General features: G+C 34.0%; 1 protein-coding gene across 1 annotated transcript in view; it reads left to right on the top strand.

The window, feature by feature from the left end:
- Nucleotides 1–5,504: 5,504 nt before the first annotated feature.
- Nucleotides 5,505–25,949, top strand: part of LOC141390824 (uncharacterized) — a 124,506-nt gene continuing 104,061 nt past the window's right edge. The window contains exons 1-2 of the mRNA XM_073963785.1: nucleotides 5,505–5,946; nucleotides 6,012–6,203. Of these exons, the coding sequence (XP_073819886.1) occupies nucleotides 5,672–5,946; nucleotides 6,012–6,203 (467 nt within the window). The 5' untranslated portion in view covers nucleotides 5,505–5,671. The remainder of the gene's footprint in view (nucleotides 5,947–6,011; nucleotides 6,204–25,949) is intronic.

Below are 25,949 nucleotides of genomic sequence, written 5' to 3'. Positions count from 1 at the left end.
TTCGTTTATTTTCTTCCAAATTGTCGTTAACCACCTGCTTCATATTGTTGTTGCAAAAGGTGTTGAAAATATTCCCAAAAATATTTCTATTTTGTATTGATTTCGTTTTCGCTGGCATTAGCAGTGTAAATATACAAACATATTTTCATAAATACATCGGTTACATATTTACACTGCACGGACTATTCGTGATCCATTCTGCGTTGATACACACACGCTTGTACAGATAAATACTCCAGCATCGTCGCTCTGTTGTTCTGTCTAGTCGGTCAGCCAGTCAGTTGCATGCGAATGCATACACATACCCATGTACGCATAAATATTGAATTTTGGCAATTCCTCTTTCTGTCGTGTCCGTTTTTATTGCATAGTCTCCCGCCGGTGTATTATTACACAGTACCCGGTCAATAAATTAGTATTGTGACGCATATTATTATATTTTATAGTAAATGTAATAAATCGGTGTCAGAGAACATTTTAATAATATTTTTGGACATTTTGGAATTGCGTGCACCCTACAATTGGTCAATTGGACCTTTTCTTGTGTAGGGAGTTATTTAAAAATATTTATTGTGATGCATATAATTTCTTAGAATTTCAATATAGTTTGAAATTTTCCTTGCATTTTTGGACACAAACACGCTACATTCGGTGGCTATTTGTATAAATTCGATATTGCACGTACCCTACAATTGGTCTTTTTCTTGTGAACGGCGTATTTTAGCCATATTTTTAGCGAATTTTGTAATTTTTGTCTGAAATTTTGATATTGTTCAAATTTCCTGTTGCACTATTGCACAAATATACGCTACATTCGGTAGTTGTTTGTTGATTCTTAGTTGACATTAGATAATTTTATTGATTTTTACTGCAAAATTAATATCGTATAGTGCCATTTTCGCTAATAATTTTGTAAATTAAATAGTAATTTACATAATTTTGTAGTTTAAATAGCGCATTTCAGGAATTTTGAATATTGTTTTAAAATTTCTGTTGCGATTTGCTTTTGAAATTTGAATATAGTTTCAAATTGTGGATAAATTAAATGGTAATTTACAAAATTTGATATTAAAGTATTGGTTTAAAATTATTATAGTAAATAGGTTGTTCCTAGACCCTAGAGTTGTCAATTGCTCTTTTTGGTTGATTTTCGTTACAATAATTTGGTGCAGTTTGTGGAATTTTGAATATTGTTTCAAATTTCCGATTTTAAATCAGCACGATACAATTGGTAGTTTGAGAATTTATCCTTTTGTGGAAAGTAATATATTTAATAGACCTTCATTTTTGCTGTTAAATTTCATTCACCATTTTGTTGGTTTAGATTGTAGTTTTTTACTAATATGGCTTTCACCCCTCCACATTTATTAATTCGTGCTTCCAAGTCTATCGTGACATTCGCTGAGCACTTCGGTACATTAAAGGAAGATGAAATTGACTTTTATGGTCTCGAAGTTTATTGCGAAGAAATTGAGAATTTGTGGAAGAACTTTCAGGGAACTTTTCAAAAATGCCTCTCTAGTATAGAAAATCCTGAGAAACTTCATTCCATTTATGAGGAGTCGCGTCAAAAATATGTAAATTGTTCGTCAATAATAAATAGATTGTTATCAAAATTTCGTAGTTCTGCTAAATTGTCTACGAACACATTGGAAAATAGTTCGGTAGATTCCTTAACGGAGCATCCCGGTGATATTTCTTCGAAAAGCCTGTCGTGTGATGCTAATGTTAAAGACCTGAGTTTGTCGACACACATTTCTCGTGATGTGGGTACACCGGCGTCTAGCTCTACAATATTGAGTATTGGGAATCCTAGAGTAGGCACAAACTTCGTTGCCGATCTCCCATGTATTGATAGCATTCGTAATATTGCGTTACCTCCTTGCGATATTGAAGTTTTCGATGGAAACATTCTAAATTGGCCCACTTTTAGAGATTTGTTTAGTGCGGTTTACTAAATAACTCCCAGTTGACAGATATTGAACGCTTGTGTCATCTGGTGAGTAAAACTAGTGGTGAGGCTCGAGAAATCGTCTCGAAGTTTCCTTTAACTCATCGGAGTTTCGATCTTGCGTGGAAGGCATTGAATTCCACCTACGATAATCCACGATTGCTGGTACACAGCCAATTAAAATCATTGTTTTCACTTCCTGTTTTAGATCAGGAAACCAGTTCAGGACTAAAATCAATACAGCGTGGAACAAAAAGTTGCCTTTCGGCAATGGCAATTTATGAAATACCTACAGATAATTGGGATCCGATCGTGGTTTTCATTTGTTTACAAAAAATGCCTAAGATCACACACGCTTTATGGGAGCAAAGTGTGACAAATAAGTCTCGTCTTTCAACTTGGAAAGAATTAGATGCATTCTTGACAGAAAGAGTTCGAACTCTTCTGTGTTTGCATGAAATGAGAAGTGTTGGCACTTTGTATAATTCGACTTGTAAAGTGTCTCCTAAATCTTGTACTTCTCCTCACTCTTCGCCCAGTCCCAAACACTTTTCGGCACCTCTTCGTTCGTTTCCTAATTCTTGTTGCGTTCTTTGTTCAGAGTAACAACACAAATTAAATGTTTGTCAGCGGTTTGTAAATTGTATACCGTTGGAGAGATACAAATTGGTTAAAAGGCATCGTTTGTGTGTTAATTACCTTCAGAAGGGACACGAAGTCAAAAATTGTGCTAGTCGTTGTTGTCGAAAGTGCAACCAGAGACATCACACTCTGTTGCACAGAGATCGCTCTATGGTGAGCAGTGCGAGTCAAATTGTGACTCCCAGAAGTTCGAAGTTGTCTGCTTCAGCTTCCACTTTTCGGCCTAGAACTCTAAATGGTAGTTGTACTCCTTCCTCAGCTTTTAGCATTCCTTCGACATCGGTAGATAATGAAGTTCGACAATCCTTCCACGTCAGGCAGAAAAGAAAAGTTCTATTGGGAACAGCACTGGTGAATATCGTTCACCAAGGTGTTTCTTTTCCTGCTAGGGCGTTGATCGACCCCGCTTCTGAGTCGTCTCTCGTTTCGGAACGACTTCAGAAGGATCTGGGACTCCAGGTCCACTCCAATAAGTCGTCAATATCTGGAGTAAATAATACTGTCGCAGCTACATGTCATAAAAGTTGTACATTGAAACTTCGTAGTCGTGGTGACAGGTCGTCCATTTATGAAACTTCGGCGTTAGTTGTAGATTCGATATCGGGAAATCTTCCCACATTTTCGGTCACTTCGGGCATTAAGTCGGATGTGTCAAATATAGTTTTGGCAGATCCTCAATTTGGCGAATCGCACCCTGTAGATATTTTGATAGGAGCAGATTTGTACCCGAAGATAATTAAAAATCATTCTCTTCGACTTTCGTGTGGTTCACTGCTCGCTCAAAATACTTCGTTTGGGTGGATCATTACTGGCCCTGTCACATAATTTGTCATTTTCGTAAATCGTACGGAAAAATAGTTGTAAAGCGGCCTCAAACAAACATAACGAACGTTAGCTCACGTTGCACTATCGTTCGCAGGGTCCCTAATGGCCCTTTCGTTAGCCAGGTCTATAGTGATCTGCACAACTACTGGGTCCCTAATGGCCCAGTCGCTTGAATGGTCCCTTATGACCATATTTACCGCGGGGTCTCTAATGGCCCGGGGTCCCTAATGGCCCAATCGTTTAGTTTGTAAGCCTATCACATGGTCCCTAATGGCCATATTTACCGCGGGGTCCCTAATGACCCGGGGTTATGCTCACGCCTGCACTATACTACAGCTTAATACTTATGTATATGTATATCATTATTATGGAATCTGTTAAAACATTTGGATGTTTCAAGGGAGGCGGCAAATGTTTAAGTTAGAATTGATTATTACATTTAAATTGTTCCTATGAATTGCATAGACATATTCGTTGAAATCTCCTCATTCCCATTTATTACACCCCTGTAATAGTATGAGAGATTTCAACGAATATTCACTTGACAACCGCCCTCTTGAAGCATCTATGCAGATGTCAACACAACATAATAAAAACAAATAAACAAATCGATCGATCGAAAGCTTGACTTGCAAGCAACAACTCCCGCGCTTTATCGTAAACCTTTGCACATATCGTTGTACATTAATTAATAGAAAAGGTAATATTGTTTACCATTAAATAAACATCGGCAGTCGAGCCAAACTCTTTTACTAAAAACTATTGTGTTTTATTTTTTATTGTATTTTCATTGTTACCGACGGCCACTCGTACGCATTGGCCGTACTGGCTCCATTGGGGAGCCTCGATACACTTGTTCCCCCCAAGTCCCTATAGTGCGGACTAAACATTTGGTCGCTTCGGGCTAAATAAACAGAAGTCCTGTTCATAAATCAGGCAGTTGCAATGAGGATTTTATTGACCTTTGCGCTATGGAATTGACATTTGAAACCCAGTGGGTTTATTAAATCCGGTTACGTGCAAACGGGTATATAGGTCAATTTCCAAACTACACTTTTCAAAATCTTTGAGCATGCTATTTATGTATTTTTCTAGTAAGTTACTCATCATTCCTCAACAGCACATCTGTCGCAAAAATAAGTCTACAATATCAAATCTTTAAATTTTCTCGGCCTATTGTTTGTCAGCAATGGAAGTGGGTTTGTAAATTGATGCAATATATAAATTTTTCTAAAGCATTTGACAAAATGTCACTTAACTTGTAATTGGAGAAGTTATTCTCCCCGGGCATACATTATTCACTACATAACTGGTTTTCATATTACCACGATAGTCGGGTATGTACATTTCGTATTGATAGTTATGAATATTTTCCTTATGTTTATGTTTCGGGTGTCCCACTGGGTAGTATTTTATGCCCCTTATTGTTTTTTTTAAGTTTTCAGAATTTATAGAAATATACACAAGTCCTTTGAAAACTATGACTAATCACAGAAAAGTTACGACAAATTTAAAGTCTAGTTATTCTAAGCTTATTGGCTTTCTTCCACTTCATGAAATGCAATTATTTTATAGACCGTATAAGTAACGCCTAATATTTAAAAATTATAGACAAAATGGTGATTACAATAAAAGTATAAAAATGGAATATTGAGATAGCTTGACGCTTTTTTCTATTTGTTTTGTTTTTGACCACTTTTGACAAATTATTAGGCACTGATTTAAAGCTCTACTGGTCTTTTTCATTAGCATGTTACATGTTTGTAATACACCAAATAGAAGCAGATATACATATTTATCACCATTAAAATAAACGTCTCAAAATATTAAAATTTGGATAGTTTAGGGCTTTTCAATAATTCTGATATTTGCCAATCAAAACCACATTTGGTCCCTTATGATTATAAAATATTAATAATAATTTTGTAATCTAAATAGTGAGTAAGAACATTGTTCATTAGACTCAATAAATATATGAATGAAAAGCATCTTCAAAGTAAAAAATTTAAATATACATATATGTAATTCTTTTTTATTTATCTGTCCATTGCTAAAAGCCAGTGCTGTCTGTACTAATGAATACTCTGAATTCAACCGGTGTATTAACAATTTGTAGTTAGTAGAGCATAAATTTTCTGTTGGGTTTTGGATGTCATTTACTGCGACAGTGAATTTTCTTTAAATTTCGTTGAATCACTTCAGTTATTGTGTTCCATCAGTCTCACAAAGTTAAATCGCAAGCAAGTTGGTGCAATGTTTAGAGTACTCAATTGTTTAAATGCTCCAGTATATTTGTTTATAATACCGGTGATTTTTCTGCCACAACAAATATATGCTAACATTAAGAGTGGCGACTTAAACGTCCTTATGTTGGACGTCAATAGTATCCTTAGTAGTGATTTGAACGTATCAGATCCATTTATGCGTCTTAATGAAAATACTTTTGATAGTATGAAAAATGCAACGAAAACCGAATATATTATCAATCCTAATCTTGATTCAGCTATTAATACCATGAATTTTCACAGGTGAGACTAAATAAAATATGTATATTCATGCTGAGTGGTAAATAACATATTTTTCTAATTAAAAGAGATATGATGCAAAACTATATCTTATCAGAATACTTGGTGAACCAAATTTCTGCTTCCGTTTCGAAAAATACCCAAAAACCGTGGCTTTCAAAACGAATCGGAACAGCCAAAACATATGCAAATGAAACAAACGAGAGCGGTAAGCTATTGGAAGACGAAGGTTCTAACAAATACGCAACATGGCTTAAAAGGTAAATTTTCGAAACAAATTTTTAAAATGAAAATATATTATTGACAAAACACTTAACAACAACTTAAAATTTGACACAAGAATAGGGTGGTTGTAAATAGTATAGTACCGTTCATACAATCATTTCCAGGAAACCATACACGATGTTCAAAACTAGAAATGTTTAAGTCCAAACTTTCAGAACTTTTTCTAGACAAAATTCTATGCAAAAAGTTAATTATTATGCATGTTACCAAACCATTAGTTTTAAATAAAAGATTTTTTGTTATTTCAAATTAAATGCTAATTCCTTACTCTGCAGCTTGTATTATTCTGGTATTTTGCAATGCTGTATGGAGTACGTTAAGTTTGGTATGGATTGCAAGTATTACTTTGTTAAGATTTTCTAAAAGTTCTAGTATGTTGATTGGTGCTTCGTTTTCAAATATGGTTGTTTTAATTACATATTCATAATTGTTTCTCGTCACGATAATGTTGATGGAATTATCGTCTGATCTCGGGTTGTGTCTTAACATAACTATCATCAAGGGAATGACTAATCTTAATACGAGACGTCAGCTTTAGCAAAGAATAAGCTCATTTATCAAGTTGCAATGCCTTCATTCGCATAACTCTCAGGACACAATGTCTTTCATCGCTCAATTCTCTTGATTATTCAATGCCTTCGCCTTAATAAGGCAAAAAATAAAAAATAATTTCAGCATGAGCCAGGCTGGGATTCGAACCAGGGTCTCCGACAACTGAGTGTCAAGGTTGCCGGCGTCTTAGCGTTCTAAGCCACCATCAACTTGTTAAAACTTTAGTAGACAATAATTGATGATCAAATCAAAAATAAAATCTTTTGATATAGAAGAGCAATTACTATTGATGTAGGAATAAAGCTTACCGTAGTATTTGTGAACATTGAAAAATGGGATTACCAAGCAGGACTATAGGAAAAGTTTGGAGTTTCAATTAACTGACATAATTTCGCATATACATTTATCTAATGAAGTGCGATGTATATACTAGTTTCCAAGCTTTGCCTTCGTCTGCCACAACAACAACATCCTAATACACCTGAAGATCGGCTTTACCACCCGTGAAACGTAGTGTAATGGTTGGATGCGTGGGACTTCTGTAGACTCCTAATTTTTCAATGTATCTCTAAAGGCCTAACAGCTCAACTCGAAAGAGAATTAATTAAATATCACTATAAATGGCCTTCGCCTTAATAAGGCAAAAAATAGAGATATTTTAGTTATTCTTTTTTGTTCGACAAGTAACATCATAGACATTCTTTGTGATCGTTGTTAATGGCCCGGATTTTCCTGGGAAATTAAAGCCAAATTGGAGGTTTTATAACTATTTTAAAAGAATGAAACCAATTTAATATTAAATTTGGATACATTTTCGCATATTTATGGACAAAAATGTTACCGATATTTTCACGATATATAAAAAAAATATAGTCTACACTTATGTATAAGACTATATTTTTTGGTGACCTATATTCAAATTTCACGGTGAATATGTTTGTCTTTAAAGTCATCTCTCTAAAATTATGTTTTGTGGGACAATTTTTAATAAAAACAGATGAAGTACGAGTTTAACCCGAAAACGTATTATTAATTTTTAGATATTCCTTTTGAACTTATCTAACTTGTTTTAAAAAACACTTTATAAAATAGTGTAATAATGTATCGATACATGAAAAATATTTTTTTCATTACGATTTCTCTATTTCAACATTAAATACATTTTAATGTTTTCACAATTTATTATAAAAATCACACCACTGTTTTTTATTCTTCATTAACCCAAAAGAATAACGTTAGTTTCCAAAAGGTTATGGACCTTTGTCCGTTTGTGATTAGGAATTGATTTGTGAAAATTTGTGCTGTAAAACATTGATAAATGGAAGACGTGAAATCGTGTGTCAAGGTATTAAATGGGGTAAAATATCAAATTTAGAAATACAAAATATAAAAGAGGATTTGTGGGATATAGTTTCCAAAGAAAAGCCTGATCCCCTAACTACATCTTGGACAATGAATTACGACAAAGATCGAGCTACCATAGGACTTTTGGTATACTCTGAATTGGTATATCTTCGGAACTTAAAAATTGCTGGTGAGTACTGGTGAGCATTGTCAAAGGTGCATGAGAAAGCGACATTGTCAAACAAGGTCATGTTGTTTAAGAAATTGTGTCGCGTGCAATTACGGAGTGGTCATGATAATATGGAAACACATATATCGGAGATGCTGGAAACGGTTTAAATATTAAATGGACTGGGTGAAAACTTGGCAAATCATCTTCAAGTGGCATATTTATTGGGATGACTTTCGGAAGAGTACAACTCTATAATTACTGCTTTAGAAGTTCGGGCGGATGCGGACTTGACTGTAGATCTTGTCAAAGAGAAGCTGATTCAGGAACATAAACGTAGTCAAGAAGGGTATCAAATAGCAAGCCCATCAAATCTTGCATTGAAGTTGCAGACTAAAGCAAAGTTAAAATGGTTTAACTGTGGTAAATATGGACATATAAAACGTGAGTGTCAATTTAACAAGAATGCTGGAAACAGAGATCTTCAATGAGCCACAGGCAAAAGCGAGCCACTTAGATACACACATGTGGTTTTAAGTCTCGAGCGCTTAAATAGCGAGTGTGTTTTCCACTCGTATATTTTTACCACGCAACAAAAACCAATTGATGATTTTACGACCGTTGTTTGAGCATTATAGGATGGAATGAGTATAAATCCAATTTTGACTTGTATGTAAACTCACAAGTGCTCTCTTGATCGTTGGTGAGTGGCACAACCTACTTACGAAGAATATGGGTGATAAGTATGATGATTGTCTTTTGCTGTATTTGTATGTTGTGTGTTCATGTGTGCGCTTTTGTTTTGTTTGTAAAATTGTGTGTGCTTTTTTTAATACCTTACATTAGGGCATTTTGTTAGAAAATGAAAATACAATGTTTTTATTTTTTATAATTCAAAATTAGTTTTATAATTTTGTAGTTATAACCATGGTTCAATTATTAGAAGGTTGGACAGGTTCATGAAATTATAAAAAAAACAACTCTGATGCCGGTTTGCTTATAACTTCAAATGACTAAATTTGGGATTTTGTATTTGCAGAGGTTAAAACACATTCCTACCAAAAGTTGTTTATAAAGTCCACCTTATAGCATAGCCCTCATATAATGCTACCTGCAGATTTTAGTTCAGAAAACTTGACGGTGGAGGATATAAACGTTCGGCCCGGCCTAGTGGATACTAAGCTCACCGTGGTGCCACCTTGGGAGCTACCTTTAACATCCGTTAAGGCGAGTGAGCTAACATGTTTACTCATAAGAACGTTACAAATTTGTGTTTGGCATTGTATTAGCCCAATGTCCAACACCCATCCCTCCAAAAGATCGTACTAGAAAAACAGGGAAACGGAAAACAACCCCCTTTATGACCTCGGAAATGTTTTATGGATCATAAACAGCGAATCTGCACTTGTAATGTTCGGACTTTTTATAGAAAGTTCAGTTTACTCTTTGGCAGGTCTTGAAAAATACAAGACCTATATTACTGCCATACAGGAAATACGATGGATTGGGAAAGTGTCACAACAACACCTAAAGGGCTCTGGTATCCAGCTTTACACCAGTGATTGAAAGACTTGCTACAATTCACATAGAAGCAACATTTTTCAGCATCAGTTTTATTTGTACTCATGCATCCACAGAGGACAAGGACGAACAGACCAAAGATATTTTTTATGAGCGCTAAGAAGAAAAGCATGACTGTTGTCCTGCCCACGACATTACATTTATTTTATGCTATTTTAACGCCGAAATTTCAAAGGAGAATAACTTTGGCCCAGCAGTCCGAAAATTCAGTTTCCCCAGTGAAACTTCTGACAAAGGAATCTAGTTGATAGACTTTGCAGAAGCAAAAAACATGGTACTTAGCAGAACCAGATTTAAGAGTCTCGCCACTCATCGTTCCGAGCAGCTAACATGGACTCGGATCTCCATATTGTTGCAGCAAAGGTACGTGCTTCGTATCCGTTTAAAGGTTGCAAATAAAATACGAACAGACACAACACGGAAGGTAGACAGAAGCTGCACTCACAACACAGAGCCACAGCATATTCCACTCATCTGACCCAATTGTTTAATGAAAGTATCTGTTTTCAAAATTGTACATTTTCTATATTTATTTTTGTTTGTATCCAATTTGATTTTGAATAAATTTATTTTGTCGTTGGCAACTCTGTCAAAACTGTTTTGACACAATAGGAGGACCTCAGGAAAAAATTGTAATCAGATGTTTGCTGTGCCCTACCTTATAATGATTGTACCATGGTTATAACAAAAACAAAAAAGGTCATAAAAATAAAAAAAATTTAATTGAACTTGAATTTTTAGTTCAATTTAAATATTATGTTTCTTACTTTTAATTAAAACAATTGCAAATAGGACTGAAGTTAAGAGAAATTTTTATAAAAAGAATTTAGAAATAATAAACTGTCTACAGTTTGTGGTCCAATTAGACTTTTCTTTTCTGACATTTATATTGAGTTTATACTAGTATTACTATTCGTACTAATTCGGTTAGTCTATTCCATACCATCCATTTTATGCAAACTAAATTCTTTTATTTATTCTAGTTTCTCTTGTTGCATATGTGAGGTCGGTGGATAAAAAAATGCTGCATAGTGCCATATGCTCAAATTGTTTTCCCAATTTTTTTATATTTTTAATTACTTTTAACTTTGCTATATCTGCAACATAACCGAAGTGAGGTAAACAAACTTTTCTAGCTTTTACAATAGACGGCACAACAAAACATAGGGAGGGTGAACTACATATTTGCTATTTTTTCGAAACACTCGAGAATGTTAACCATTGTACGAATTAGGGATATATTGACATTCAAAATTCGTCGGGTTTCTCCCACCTCACTCAGTACTCGACTAACGCTTACCCAGTTATCAAGAATAGATTTTAGCGTTATATATACGTCGAAATCGCTTATAACGTCGTCATTTATAACGTCATAACGGTTATAACGACCATATCCAAAAGTCCCAAATCTCTGGGCCCTTTATAGCCCAATCGCTTATAACGACATATCGGTTATAGCGACGAATTCCGTCCGTCCCTTGATCGACGTTATAAGCGATTTAGACTGTATATAGAATTCCACCGAGTTGGGCAATCACTTTTTAGCGAAGTTGGGAGTCTGCGCTGCAGATTGGCTTTTTTGAAATACCTCACAATATTTTCGCAAGAGCGAACAGGTTCATTTAATTCAGGTGTCTCGTGAAATGACTTCTCCAACACATTTGATAGTAAATTGCTGCTGCAGATAATTCTAGAATAATTCTTCAATGCTTTTATCACGTTACAAATATAATTTCAATGAATTCTTCAAATTCTCTGCTGTGGACCTTTCAAAGTCTAAGGCAGCGACGACCACAGAAATACAACCAAAGCGAAGACATGTATGAACGTATGAGTGAAAAAAGCAACAAACACATTATGTTTTTGTTTGTTTTCATTCATTTACACTGTACGTGAGAGAGAGAGAAGCAAATGCAAAAACAACTCAGTGGGCGCCCTCACTATACGATCTAAGAAGCTCGTCCCTGGTCTAAGGACTTCAATCCCAAAAAAATATTTCGAAGTTCATTATTTTGATGATAATGAAGCGTCACTCTATTGTCGCAGATGCTCCACCTTCGTCTATAACATATCCTATATCTCTACCTAACAGGATATTCTTTTCTTGTGCGTCGGCGGTTACATTTCTCGACAGCTTTGTTGGGCTTGGTAACAACTCCTCGACGTTAACATTTTCGCCGTATTCAGCTCCAACCGCAATAAAAAAATTTGGCCATCTCGATAAAACCTGTTCCAGAGACATATGAAAATGGACGACAATCTCGTACCACCCACTGTGCACACTTTTCAATTGCTTCCTTTTTGCATTCCGCTGATACAGGTTTTAAGTCTTGAGTTTGTTTTAGGGATACGTGACATCTTTAACACTTTTTCGCATTTTCGGCAGAAAACCCATCCATCAAGCAATGTATCGTCTTCCTTCAGAATATCTGCTAAAATATTCCAAATAAACCGGTGCCTTTACGGCGCCGAGTTACTTTATATAACCCTTGGTTAATTTTTGTCTTCACGTCCAAACAATTTTCTATTTTATTACTTTTTATTTTTCAACGCTCTACACTGATTCTAATGCACCCAATTAGCTACACAAGATAAAAAACACAAAATAACGGTAAAATTTCGTAGTGAAGAACAAAAAAACAGTGGAAAACAAACTTGCGTATACTCCTAACTATCACAATTGATCGAGCCACATGAGCCAATTATGCCTCTCTCTCACTCTCTCTCACACACACAGCACAAGACAATCGACTGAGTGACAAGTGTTACTAAAAGACACTTGATGTGCAATGAGTAAGAAGGTAAGGGATGAAATGTTACCGAGTGGGCACGACATAGCAATGTATAACTCAATGTCTATGAGTATGTATTTTAAAAGAACTTGTTTTTTGAGTGACAATCAATACGTAGGTATATTTTTTAGCAAATGGCTCGTGAGTGGCAAATTGTATTTCTATGGCTGGAAATAAAACGAATAAGTTCAACGCCAAGAAACCATCTGAAAAATCTGTTTGTGATGAAAATTTTGAATATTGTTTGAACTCTGGTGAAAAATTATGTCAGGATGAATGGAACATAGATTCTGGTGCCAGTTGTCATATGACTAGTAGTATTTGGCAAATGGTAAGGTTCAAGGTTCTGGCGAAGGAGTCATTCATAGTTGGGGCAGGAAATTGACTATTAAAAACGTCTTATTTGTACCTGAATTTGAAGGAAATTTATTATCAGTGTCAAAAATGGTCTACAAGTCATTTTCACAGAAAAGGTATGTAAAATCTTGAACAGCGCAAAATTTGTTGGCAACGGCTAAACTGGCAAACAGTCTGTACATTCTTCAGCAAGAACATCGCGCAAATCTTGCAAAGGGAAACGAATTTGAATGCGTTCACACATTTCATCGAAGATTCGGTCATCGTGAAATCAATACAATAAAATATGCCATTAATAATAATTTGATTTCAAATGTGAAATTAAAAAGGTGTAATTGTTCCAACAACTGTAGTGCATGTTCACAAGGCAAGAATTTCCGAAAGCAACGCAAAATAGAGCTGTAGGAATTTTGGATTTAATACATGCTGACTTGTGCGGGCCCCTGCAGGAAGTTATTCCATTTGGAAATAAATATGTTGTAACGACGATTGATAATGGGTTATATATTTTTTGAAAAGTAAAAACCAAACATTTGATGGGATAAAAGATAACCTTGAATACGTCGAAACTCTCTTTCAAAAACGTGTAAAAATATTAAGAACAGACAGGGTGGTGAATTTTAGAATAAGAATATTGACAATTATTTGAAAAGTAAAGGTGTTCTTCAACAGTTCACCTGAACAAAACGGTGTGACCGAAAGAAAGAACAGAAGTTTAATCGAAATGACTCGCACCATGATTGTTTAATCCGGTAATTATTTGAAATATTGGCCCGAAGCAGTAAATACTGCGAATTATTTTTGCAAGACAGGCTGTCATCACAATCGCTTAAGAAGACGCCGTACGAATTGTGGTTCTCAAAAAAAGCAAGTATGAAATATATTAGTACATTTGGTTGCCATGTATATTGCCATATTAATAAAAAGTTTCTTCTATGGACAATGTTTCAAAAAAGGGGTTGTTAGTTGGATTTTGTGACGAGTCCAAAGCATACCGGATATTGGATTACTATACTAATGGAAAATTGCCTGCTAGATGTGAATGCATAATTGTACTGATCGTTACGAAGCATAAACAATATATTGAGGCTTTTACAGTGTCATCAATATATTGTTTATGCTTCGCTTCAAGAAAGTTTGATATCAATAATATGGGTCCTTTGAAATTATATCTTGGAATACAAGTTGAAAAAGGAGACAACAATTTCTACATACACCAACAACAAACCAACAAAAGTTCCTTTAGACGGCTGATATATAAAATAATACCCATCAAATGAAGCTATTTTGGAATCAAATGACTTATATAGACGTGCAATTGATTCTCTACTATATTTAGCAAATAATACAAGACCAGATATAAGCATTGCTGTTTCCATACGTAGCCGTAAATTATCAGCTGCAACAAAAAGAGACTGGAACAAAGTTTAAAGATTCTTTAAATATCTCATTGGCACTAAAAATCTTAAGTTGTGCATTAATTCCAAGGATCTGAAATTAAAGCGTTACGCTGATTTTGCTGGGGATATGTTGTATACGCATTGTTTACACTGAATCTTTGTTTAAATTTGGTTTGGTATTTTGATAATAAACAATAAAACAGATATAATTGATGATCACAAGGTTTTAATTCATATTTCCTTTGTTTTTATAAAGCTAATTATTTGTTTTATACATTTACAGATTGTTTATATTTGTTTTTATTCACTTTCATGTATTTTAATTCAAATGTTTTGTTTGATAAATATAGTTTAGTTCTTTTAAAAAATTAAATTTCAATTGTTTAAATTTACATGTTATTTGTTCACTTACATATCGATAGCTCAGGTATTTAACATACATTATAAGAAGTTGGAAGGACGCTACTGTGGACCCTTAAGTTTCCGCTGGACATTCATTTGAATGAAGGGCACACATGCAATATTAAATAGATGTTATCATTTGGAACGAATGTACGATTGCACATAAAAATTCCCTAGAGGCTTTAGATCGATTCTTGAGGGATATAAGAAGCAATCCGCGTTTAGTTTTAAGACAAACACTTCCAGTTATTGTACTCCAGCAGATGAAATAAATGCATCCCTTAAGTCATCAGTTCTTTGGCGGTATGTTAAACTAAAACATAAACATAACATAAAACTGTTTCAAGGGCCAGCAACGCGGACCGGGTCGGTTAGTATATATATGGGTAAAAATTTTTAAAATTGAGTTTTCCTTTTTAAAAAGATCAAAAATATTTTTTGATGCTACATGAATGATTTTTGGTACTTAGATAAAGAAAAAAATCGTCATTCCAAATACATTTTTGTTAATAACCTTGACCGTTGCGCGCAAAAGATATGACCGTTTTAATTTATATGTTATTACTGTTAACTGAATTTGTACCCTTTACGATGATGTCAAAATACTCCTAAAATGTTTCAATGGATTCGCAAATTTATCAAATTTATCACAAAATTGTACTTATTTGCAAATATATTTTTGAAATAAAAGCGCTTATGCTAACAAAAAATATGTAAAAAATACAACAGCATCCAGACATTGTGAGAAATAAAATGAGGCGTAAAATGGCGTGAAGATCGGAGTTATAATATTCATGTTATTTGCAAAAATGCGAAGAAAATATGAGGAACAAAATAAAAATTATATTATTCTAATTTTGTTGTTTTATGATTGTAAAGGAAAAGTTGAAGAAAAAGTGTTCGAGTTCTTTCACTTTTTCGTCAAAATTTCGTGCAATAATGAATTTATTCCGTTTCAAACAATAATTGCTTTATAGTTTATCAATTAGAGAAAGTGTTTAGATCATTATATTAAATCACAAGGACTTCGAATTGTGGCATAAAATTAAAATAAAGTTAAAGTAAATAATACAACTTTTGAAGCGCATAGAAACTGCGTAGTAGTGGAAATGACATGATGCGCATCCGATTTTCGAAAACAGCGAATCAATCCCTTTTAGTTGATATACACTTTGTGAAATTCTATTTGGTAACCACGATGTAGCATCTGTTGCATATTAGGGTGTAAAAAACAGTAAAATGGCTATGATTTCCACAAAGTGCATTTACATTTTATGCGCATCAGATTTCAATGCTCACCATTAAAAAATACATCATTCTATGCTGTTTCAATGCGATCCATCGAGAACCGTGGATGTAGCATCGCACTCAATTTTTAGGAAAAATCTATTGTATCTCTGGATTCGCGATATTTTTTAAATATCTGTTTCCGCACATTTTAAGCAGGCGTACAGTTCTATTTATTTAAGCAAAAATGACCATCCAAAACGCGTTTTAATACGCTGTATTTAAAAAAACATTTTTTGCAAATTTTCGAAATTTGAGGGGTATCATATCCGCCGATTTAGTGGATGGATTTGTACGCGCCATGGCTTATTAGATTCAGAACGCAAAAAAAACTAATATTACGCGGGTTTCCACGGAAATCATAAGACAGTTGTAAAATTTGGACTAAAAAAATAGGGTTTTCAGAAAAATTTACGCACAAAAATTTTGACTTTGAGCGCAGATTTCAGCGATCCTATGAAGGCTATACGCTCGACTTATACATAAAAAATTCGAGTTCGCGAGTATTACAATCACATAATAAGCTTTTAGACAAATGTAGTTGCGAGTACGGATTAGAGCAAAAATTCAAAAAACACCTGTTTTTTTGCTTAAAAATGTCAGCATCCTTTTTACGCGGTTAAAGTGAAAATTCAAAAAAATTAAACGTAGGAATCTTAATGTCTGAAGTGTATTCTTTAACTTTCTCTTTGAGCATAACAAACAAAAAGGTGTTTGCTTCAACACATTTTTCCCTATTTTTTCACATTAATGTTGTCACAGCTTCCGCACAAATAATTATTTTAAAAAATCCCTCGATGAATCGTTCTAAAACAGTTCATTTTACCGATATACGTTCAGAGTGTGTGTTGATGTACAACAGTTCGCGTGTTACAATACACCAAACATGCGCTTCAACATAAGTTAAATTTCTACAAATATGCCCATATACTATTGTATTCTATCTGAATGAATTCTTTATTTAATATATCCTTGTGTTAACAAGATGAAACGTTAAACTAATCTATTATTCCTTACTAAAGAGGGAAAGGGTTTAGAGGCTCAATCTCCATCTTCCACCAGGAGTTTGAAATACTAAATATGTAGGGCTTGATTTTTCATATTTTCATATTTATCTGAACCAACAGGGGTACAATGGTTGGCCAGATTATTTTCCATCCAAGTTTAAATTGTTTTGCTTCACTTCCACGGGAGTCTATAATATTTCTTTTGTTTATGTTCGAAAGATATTAGTTGTTTTTTTTTTTGAGTTTAAGGACAGACATGAACCTCTCCACTCGGCTGTTAGCTAGAAACCTCAATGGCTCCCAATCGTCTGACTGTTCTCAAATTATGCTGACAGAAATATTCCACCAAGATATCCTTTCTCTTGTGTTCATGTGGAAATCGATAGGCCCGGATTCAACTCCTTACAAAACCATTCCTATCAAAATGAGAATTAAACATTACAATTGTAAGGATATAGTTGTAATTCTGAAACTTGGTATGAAGGGGGCGAAAAGTACCAAATGGTACTAAGTTTGGTATTGGTTAGGAATACAGCTAGAAATATGAACATTTGTAGTGTAGTTACTGTTGGTGTTTAGAGTTTAGATATTGGACTGGTTTTGGAAATAAGTACTATAATAGAACGAAAGGTTCTATATGGTACACCCAATACAAAAGGGTATACGGACAGTGTCAGAATTCTGAATTTTGGTGTAATGGTCAGTGTTGGTGTGTAGGACTGCGATGTGGAGGTGGTTTTTAAAATACATACCGTATGTAGTCGAAAGACACTAAAAGCACACTAACCCCCAGTTTTTGTAAACAAATTTTATATTCTCACACGAATTGTCAAATTTTTTAAATCGATTTACTCGATTTAGCGCAAATGTGGAACGCTGATTTTTGAATGAGGAATTCTTAACTATAAATAGAACGTGTTTACGAAGAATTAGATCTGTATGCCATCTAGGAGCTAAGCTATGGACGCCCAAATTATTACAAATATAGACGAACGAACAAAAAATAGTTACAAAAACAGGGGGTTATTGTACGGAAATAATAAATTGTACAAAATTTGGTATTTGGTCTCTTTAAAATTGTGTATAAAGGTAACAGTTGATATGTAGGATGTAGATAAGAAGGTTGCTTTGGAAATGCCTATTATAAATGCATGAAAATTACTAAATGGTGCTACATTTAGAACAATTTTGTTATTGGATGAAGGGAAAGAAGGAATCCTAAAATTTGGTATTATGGTCACTGTTGATGTGTAAGGTTGATATGAGGAGGTAGTTTTGAGTATTGAAACTATAAGCGTACCAAATGTATATAATGGTACTAAATTTGGTATATATCTCCAATTCCCAAATTTTTATAATTGGGGTGTGAAGTTGTGATAATGAGTTCGTTTTCGAGCTATAAGCGAACGGAAAGTAATAAATGGTACTAAATCACTGCTGGTCACTGCTGGTGCGTAGGGTAAAGATAAGAAGATTGCTTGGAAATGAGTACTACAGATGTACAAAAAGCACTAAATTTGGATATTATTGGGATTTTGAAATTTGGAATGAGGGCCCTGTTGATGTGTTTGGTTTAGTAGTAAATTGAGTCGTATTGCAAAAATCGGTCATAAATGTGTAAAATGTTATAATTGTACACAGTCTTACATAAGTATACGTACGCCCCATAAATCTCGGGTTTTAGAAAAAGTAATGATATTTATGAAATTCCAAGTACACAGGTTTATTTCGTCTCACTAATAAACAATATTTAATACAACAATAGTATATTCCATAATATAAATAACGGTAAATTTTACAAAAACCAAAAAATGATACTTACAAAAGTATACATACGCCCCAAGGAAATATGAGTATTATCATACAATTTATGGAATTAGCAGCAAAATTTATACATTTTATTGTTTTGGCGAATGTGTCAGGGTGTCCGAGATATATTTTAGAGAAAAAAATAATTTTTGGGTGTTAAGTGCCGTTATTTAATGCCAACCTTCTTGTATAGCTCGTTAAAGCGGACCCTTGCTGATTTCTTTCCGTTTTAGGTATTTGAGTATACAAAAGCCACAATATTAGTGTCAGATAATAGATTTTGAGATCCTAGAAAGCTTTTTAGTTGACCTTGTGCATAACACACCTTCCTGGGTGTCGATAAATTCACATTTTTCCTGGGATATCTCAGGAAGTTAATAGATTCCCCGGAATTCTTGGCTCAAATTACATACAGAAGACCTTGAATTGTGTTTTAATATGGCGTTATATAATCCTTGGACACCAATTGAATCAGAAATGTACAATTATCCGATACTTTCCGACCCTATATTGACGGTAATGGTTATAATACGAAAACTACGTTGTTCACAGTGTAAATTTCATGCTTTTTGGTAGTGATTATATTTTGATGCTTTGGGAGCAGGTTTTTAACAGAATATTTCACATTTCTGATTCAAATGGTGTCCAAGGATTATATAACGCCATATTAAAACACAATTCAAGGTCTTCTGTATGTAACTTGAGCCAAGAATTCCGAGGAATCTATTAACTTCCTGAGATATCCCAGGAAAAATGTGAATTTATCGACACCCAGGAAGGTGTGTTATGCAGAAGGTCAACTAAAAAGCTTTTTAGGATCTCAAAATCTATTATCTGACACTAATATTGTGGCTTTTGTATACTCAAATACCTAAAACGGAAAGAAATCAGCAAGGGTCCGCTTTAACGAGCTATACAAGAAGTTTGGCATTAAATAACGGCACTTAACACCCAAAAATTATTTTTTTTTCTCTAAAATATATCTCGGACACACAGACACATTCGCCAAAACAATAAAATGTATAAATTTTGCTGCTAATTCCATAAATTGTACGATAATACTCATATTTCCTTGGGGCGTATGTATACTTTTGTAAGTATCATTTTTTGGTTTTTGTAAAATTTACCGTTATTTATATTATGGAATATACTTTTGTTGTATTAAATATTGTTTATTAGTGAGACGAAATAAACCTGTGTACTTGGAATTTCATAAATATCATTACTTTTTCTAAAACCCGAGATTTATGGGGCGTACGTATACTTATGTAAGACTGTGTATATGTTATATTGTTACGGAATTAGGTTTAACTAATCTCCGTGTAGACGTTGTTTTATTCCCCAGTACGATTTGTACCAAATAAAACAGGGTTCGTTTTAGATTACGTTTCTACAATGCTTTATTTACTTTATTACACTTATTCGGAATCGACTTTAATTACTTAGCACACAGCTTGTCTCTAGTTAGCACGCAGCTATTATTTAACCGATCCGTTCAGTTCAACGCTTAAAACACAACTAACTCGTCATTGCTAGTTCCAACTGTATTTATATCCCAAAATCTCCTTGGTCGAGAATCCTCTCGAACACGTCTGGCAACAGCTCGAATCTGTGCAGCAAACACACAGACGCACATTCGCACTAAGCGAACAACTATACTCACATACATACATGGGGGGAATACAATTGGACGACAAGCACAGTAATGACGTAATTACAACAACAAACAAAAGCACATTAATAAAAGGTAGTGTAACAACTAGAATGATGAAGAGAGTTCTACATGGTAGTTGGTGTTGCTTAAATAAAGTAACTGCGTAATAAAAACTTTACGTTACAATTCAAATTTTTAAATTAACGGAAATTCAACTAAACTAACTTAAACCTATCAGTTACATTCGTAACAATATTATTTAAGCTCTGTAAACCTAAGTGTTTATAAATAAAAATTCCTATTTATTTAATTTGTCCCGAAATTTCGTCAAAATTTATTGATATCTTCAGGGGATATGTAATGAATAAAAGTTTTTGGTCAAGAAGCCCACTTAATAGCAACACAACTTAAAATTAGAACTAGATTAGAATTAGATTGATTATACTATATTGCAACGCTGTAATTGTATATCGTTAGTATTGGGAATCGAATTATGTAATTTAAAAAAAAAATCAAAGTTTACTTTATGAATTCTAAATATTGTTTTTTTTTTTTTCAGAATAATCTGGCTCAATCCCATTGTTGTTGTTTTAATATTTTAACAAGTTAAAAAGCGTTAAGTTCGGCCGGGCCGAACTTTTTATACCCTCCACCATGAAATACTCTGAGCTAATATGGTATTATTAGTATTCTTTCTGTTGCGAAAGTACCTAGCTGGAGACGTCACGTGACCTCTAGAAACCCTAAATGCCAAATTATACGCAATTCTGCCAGAACATTAGCTAAAAACTTCAAAATACCGGAAATCAAACGGTACCGTCATATGGGGCATACAAGAAGCTTTTTGGTCATTTAAAACCCTAAATGTCAAATTATAGCTAATTCGGTCCGCAAAATGTTGCTAAAAGCGTAACAATAGCTGAAATCGGGCGGTACCGCTATATGGGGGCTGTACCAAAGCGTGGACCTATGTCCTATGGTGGAGAAGTTTTTTATGACTGAGAACCCTAAATGCCATATTATAGCTAATTGGACCAGAACATGTAGCTAAAAACGTTAAAATACCGGAAACCGGGCGGTACCGCTAAATGGGGGCTATAAGAAAACGTGGACCTATGCCCATAATTTTTTGTGGAGAAGTTTCTTGCTCACTGGGAACCCTAAATGTCAAATTCTAGCTAATTCGGTCTGAAAATGTGGATAAAAACATCAAAATATCTGAAATCGGGCGGTACCGTTATATGGGGGCTATACCAAATCGTGGACCGATATTGTCCATCTTAGAACTTGATCTAAGTTCAGACCAAAAACACATGTATACAAAATTTCAGCCGTGTAGCCGGACATGTTTAAATTGACTTAGAATTTTACGCTGATCGAGAATATATATACCTTATAGGGTCGCAAATGATTATTTCATGAGATACAAACGAAATGACAAACTTAATGTACCCTCCATATTATGGTGGATGGTATAAAACAAGGGGTAAGGCATGGAAGAACGGGGTGAATACAAATTCTATTTGCTTTATTTCTTATTTTCTTTAAATGAAAACTTTTCGTCAACGAAGTAGCGGGCACATGCTAATACCAAATATATTTATTGCGAATGCGAAGAAAATATGAGGAACAAAATAAAAATTATATTATTCTAATTTTGTTGTTTTATGATTGTAAAGGAAAAGTTGAAGAAAAAGTGTTCGAGTTCTTTCACTTTTTCGTCAAAATTTCGTGCAATAATGAATTTATTCCGTTTCAAACAATAATTGCTTTATAGTTTATCAATTAGAGAAAGTGTTTAGATCATTATATTAAATCACAAGGACTTCGAATTGTGGCATAAAATTAAAATAAAGTTAAAGTAAATAATACAACTTTTGAAGCGCATAGAAACTGCGTAGTAGTGGAAATGACATGATGCGCATCCGATTTTCGAAAACAGCGAATCAATCCCTTTTAGTTGATATACACTTTGTGAAATTCTATTTGGTAACCACGATGTAGCATCTGTTGCATATTAGGGTGTAAAAAACAGTAAAATGGCTATGATTTCCACAAAGTGCATTTACATTTTATGCGCATCAGATTTCAATGCTCACCATTAAAAAATACATCATTCTATGCTGTTTCAATGCGATCCATCGAGAACCGTGGATGTAGCATCGCACTCAATTTTTAGGAAAAATCTATTGTATCTCTGGATTCGCGATATTTTTTAAATATCTGTTTCCGCACATTTTAAGCAGGCGTACAGTTCTATTTATTTAAGCAAAAATGACCATCCAAAACGCGTTTTAATACGCTGTATTTAAAAAAACATTTTTTGCAAATTTTCGAAATTTGAGGGGTATCATATCCGCCGATTTAGTGGATGGATTTGTACGCGCCATGGCTTATTAGATTCAGAACGCAAAAAAAACTAATATTACGCGGGTTTCCACGGAAATCATAAGACAGTTGTAAAATTTGGACTAAAAAAATAGGGTTTTCAGAAAAATTTACGCACAAAAATTTTGACTTTGAGCGCAGATTTCAGCGATCCTATGAAGGCTATACGCTCGACTTATACATAAAAAATTCGAGTTCGCGAGTATTACAATCACATAATAAGCTTTTAGACAAATGTAGTTGCGAGTACGGATTAGAGCAAAAATTCAAAAAACACCTGTTTTTTTGCTTAAAAATGTCAGCATCCTTTTTACGCGGTTAAAGTGAAAATTCAAAAAAATTAAACGTAGGAATCTTAATGTCTGAAGTGTATTCTTTAACTTTCTCTTTGAGCATAACAAACAAAAAGGTGTTTGCTTCAACACATTTTTCCCTATTTTTTCACATTAATGTTGTCACAGCTTCCGCACAAATAATTATTTTAAAAAATCCCTCGATGAATCGTTCTAAAACAGTTCATTTTACCGATATACGTTCAGAGTGTGTGTTGATGTACAACAGTTCGCGTGTTACAATACACCAAACATGCGCTTCAACATAAGTTAAATTTCTACAAATATGCCCATATACTATTGTATTCTATCTGAATGAATTCTTTATTTAATATATCCTTGTGTTAACAAGATGAAACGTTAAACTAATCTATTATTCCTTACTAAAGAGGGAAAGGGTTTAGAGGCTCAATCTCCATCTTCCACCAGGAGTTTGAAATACTAAATATGTAGGGCTTGATTTTTCATATTTTCATATTTATCTGAACCAACAGGGGTACAATGGTTGGCCAGATTATTTTCCATCCAAGTTTAAATTGTTTTGCTTCACTTCCACGGGAGTCTATAATATTTCTTTTGTTTATGTTCGAAAGATATTAGTTGTTTTTTTTTTTTGAGTTTAAGGACAGACATGAACCTCTCCACTCGGCTGTTAGCTAGAAACCTCAATGGCTCCCAATCGTCTGACTGTTCTCAAATTATGCTGACAGAAATATTCCACCAAGATATCCTTTCTCTTGTGTTCATGTGGAAATCGATAGGCCCGGATTCAACTCCTTACAAAACCATTCCTATCAAAATGAGAATTAAACATTACAATTGTAAGGATATAGTTGTAATTCTGAAACTTGGTATGAAGGGGGCGAAAAGTACCAAATGGTACTAAGTTTGGTATTGGTTAGGAATACAGCTAGAAATATGAACATTTGTAGTGTAGTTACTGTTGGTGTTTAGAGTTTAGATATTGGACTGGTTTTGGAAATAAGTACTATAATAGAACGAAAGGTTCTATATGGTACACCCAATACAAAAGGGTATACGGACAGTGTCAGAATTCTGAATTTTGGTGTAATGGTCAGTGTTGGTGTGTAGGACTGCGATGTGGAGGTGGTTTTTAAAATACATACCGTATGTAGTCGAAAGACACTAAAAGCACACTAACCCCCAGTTTTTGTAAACAAATTTTATATTCTCACACGAATTGTCAAATTTTTTAAATCGATTTACTCGATTTAGCGCAAATGTGGAACGCTGATTTTTGAATGAGGAATTCTTAACTATAAATAGAACGTGTTTACGAAGAATTAGATCTGTATGCCATCTAGGAGCTAAGCTATGGACGCCCAAATTATTACAAATATAGACGAACGAACAAAAAATAGTTACAAAAACAGGGGGTTATTGTACGGAAATAATAAATTGTACAAAATTTGGTATTTGGTCTCTTTAAAATAGTGTATAAAGGTAACAGTTGATATGTAGGATGTAGATAAGAAGGTTGCTTTGGAAATGCCTATTATAAATGCATGAAAATTACTAAATGGTGCTACATTTAGAACAATTTTGTTATTGGATGAAGGGAAAGAAGGAATCCTAAAATTTGGTATTATGGTCACTGTTGATGTGTAAGGTTGATATGAGGAGGTAGTTTTGAGTATTGAAACTATAAGCGTACCAAATGTATATAATGGTACTAAATTTGGTATATATCTCCAATTCCCAAATTTTTATAATTGGGGTGTGAAGTTGTGATAATGAGTTCGTTTTCGAGCTATAAGCGAACGGAAAGTAATAAATGGTACTAAATCACTGCTGGTCACTGCTGGTGCGTAGGGTAAAGATAAGAAGATTGCTTGGAAATGAGTACTACAGATGTACAAAAAGCACTAAATTTGGATATTATTGGGATTTTGAAATTTGGAATGAGGGCCCTGTTGATGTGTTTGGTTTAGTAGTAAATTGAGTCGTATTGCAAAAATCGGTCATAAATGTGTAAAATGTTATAATTGTACACAGTCTTACATAAGTATACGTACGCCCCATAAATCTCGGGTTTTAGAAAAAGTATTGATATTTATGAAATTCCAAGTACACAGGTTTATTTCGTCTCACTAATAAACAATATTTAATACAACAATAGTATATTCCATAATATAAATAACGGTAAATTTTACAAAAACCAAAAAATGATACTTACAAAAGTATACATACGCCCCAAGGAAATATGAGTATTATCATACAATTTATGGAATTAGCAGCAAAATTTATACATTTTATTGTTTTGGCGAATGTGTCAGGGTGTCCGAGATATATTTTAGAGAAAAAAATAATTTTTGGGTGTTAAGTGCCGTTATTTAATGCCAACCTTCTTGTATAGCTCGTTAAAGCGGACCCTTGCTGATTTCTTTCCGTTTTAGGTATTTGAGTATACAAAAGCCACAATATTAGTGTCAGATAATAGATTTTGAGATCCTAGAAAGCTTTTTAGTTGACCTTGTGCATAACACACCTTCCTGGGTGTCGATAAATTCACATTTTTCCTGGGATATCTCAGGAAGTTAATAGATTCCCCGGAATTCTTGGCTCAAATTACATACAGAAGACCTTGAATTGTGTTTTAATATGGCGTTATATAATCCTTGGACAC

The sequence above is a fragment of the Musca autumnalis genome, unplaced genomic scaffold (genome assembly GCF_047663935.1).
Source record: "Musca autumnalis isolate F117 unplaced genomic scaffold, ASM4766393v1 scaffold_1, whole genome shotgun sequence".
NCBI lineage: Eukaryota > Metazoa > Arthropoda > Insecta > Diptera > Muscidae > Musca > Musca autumnalis.
This window is presented reverse-complemented; position numbering and strand designations above follow the sequence as displayed.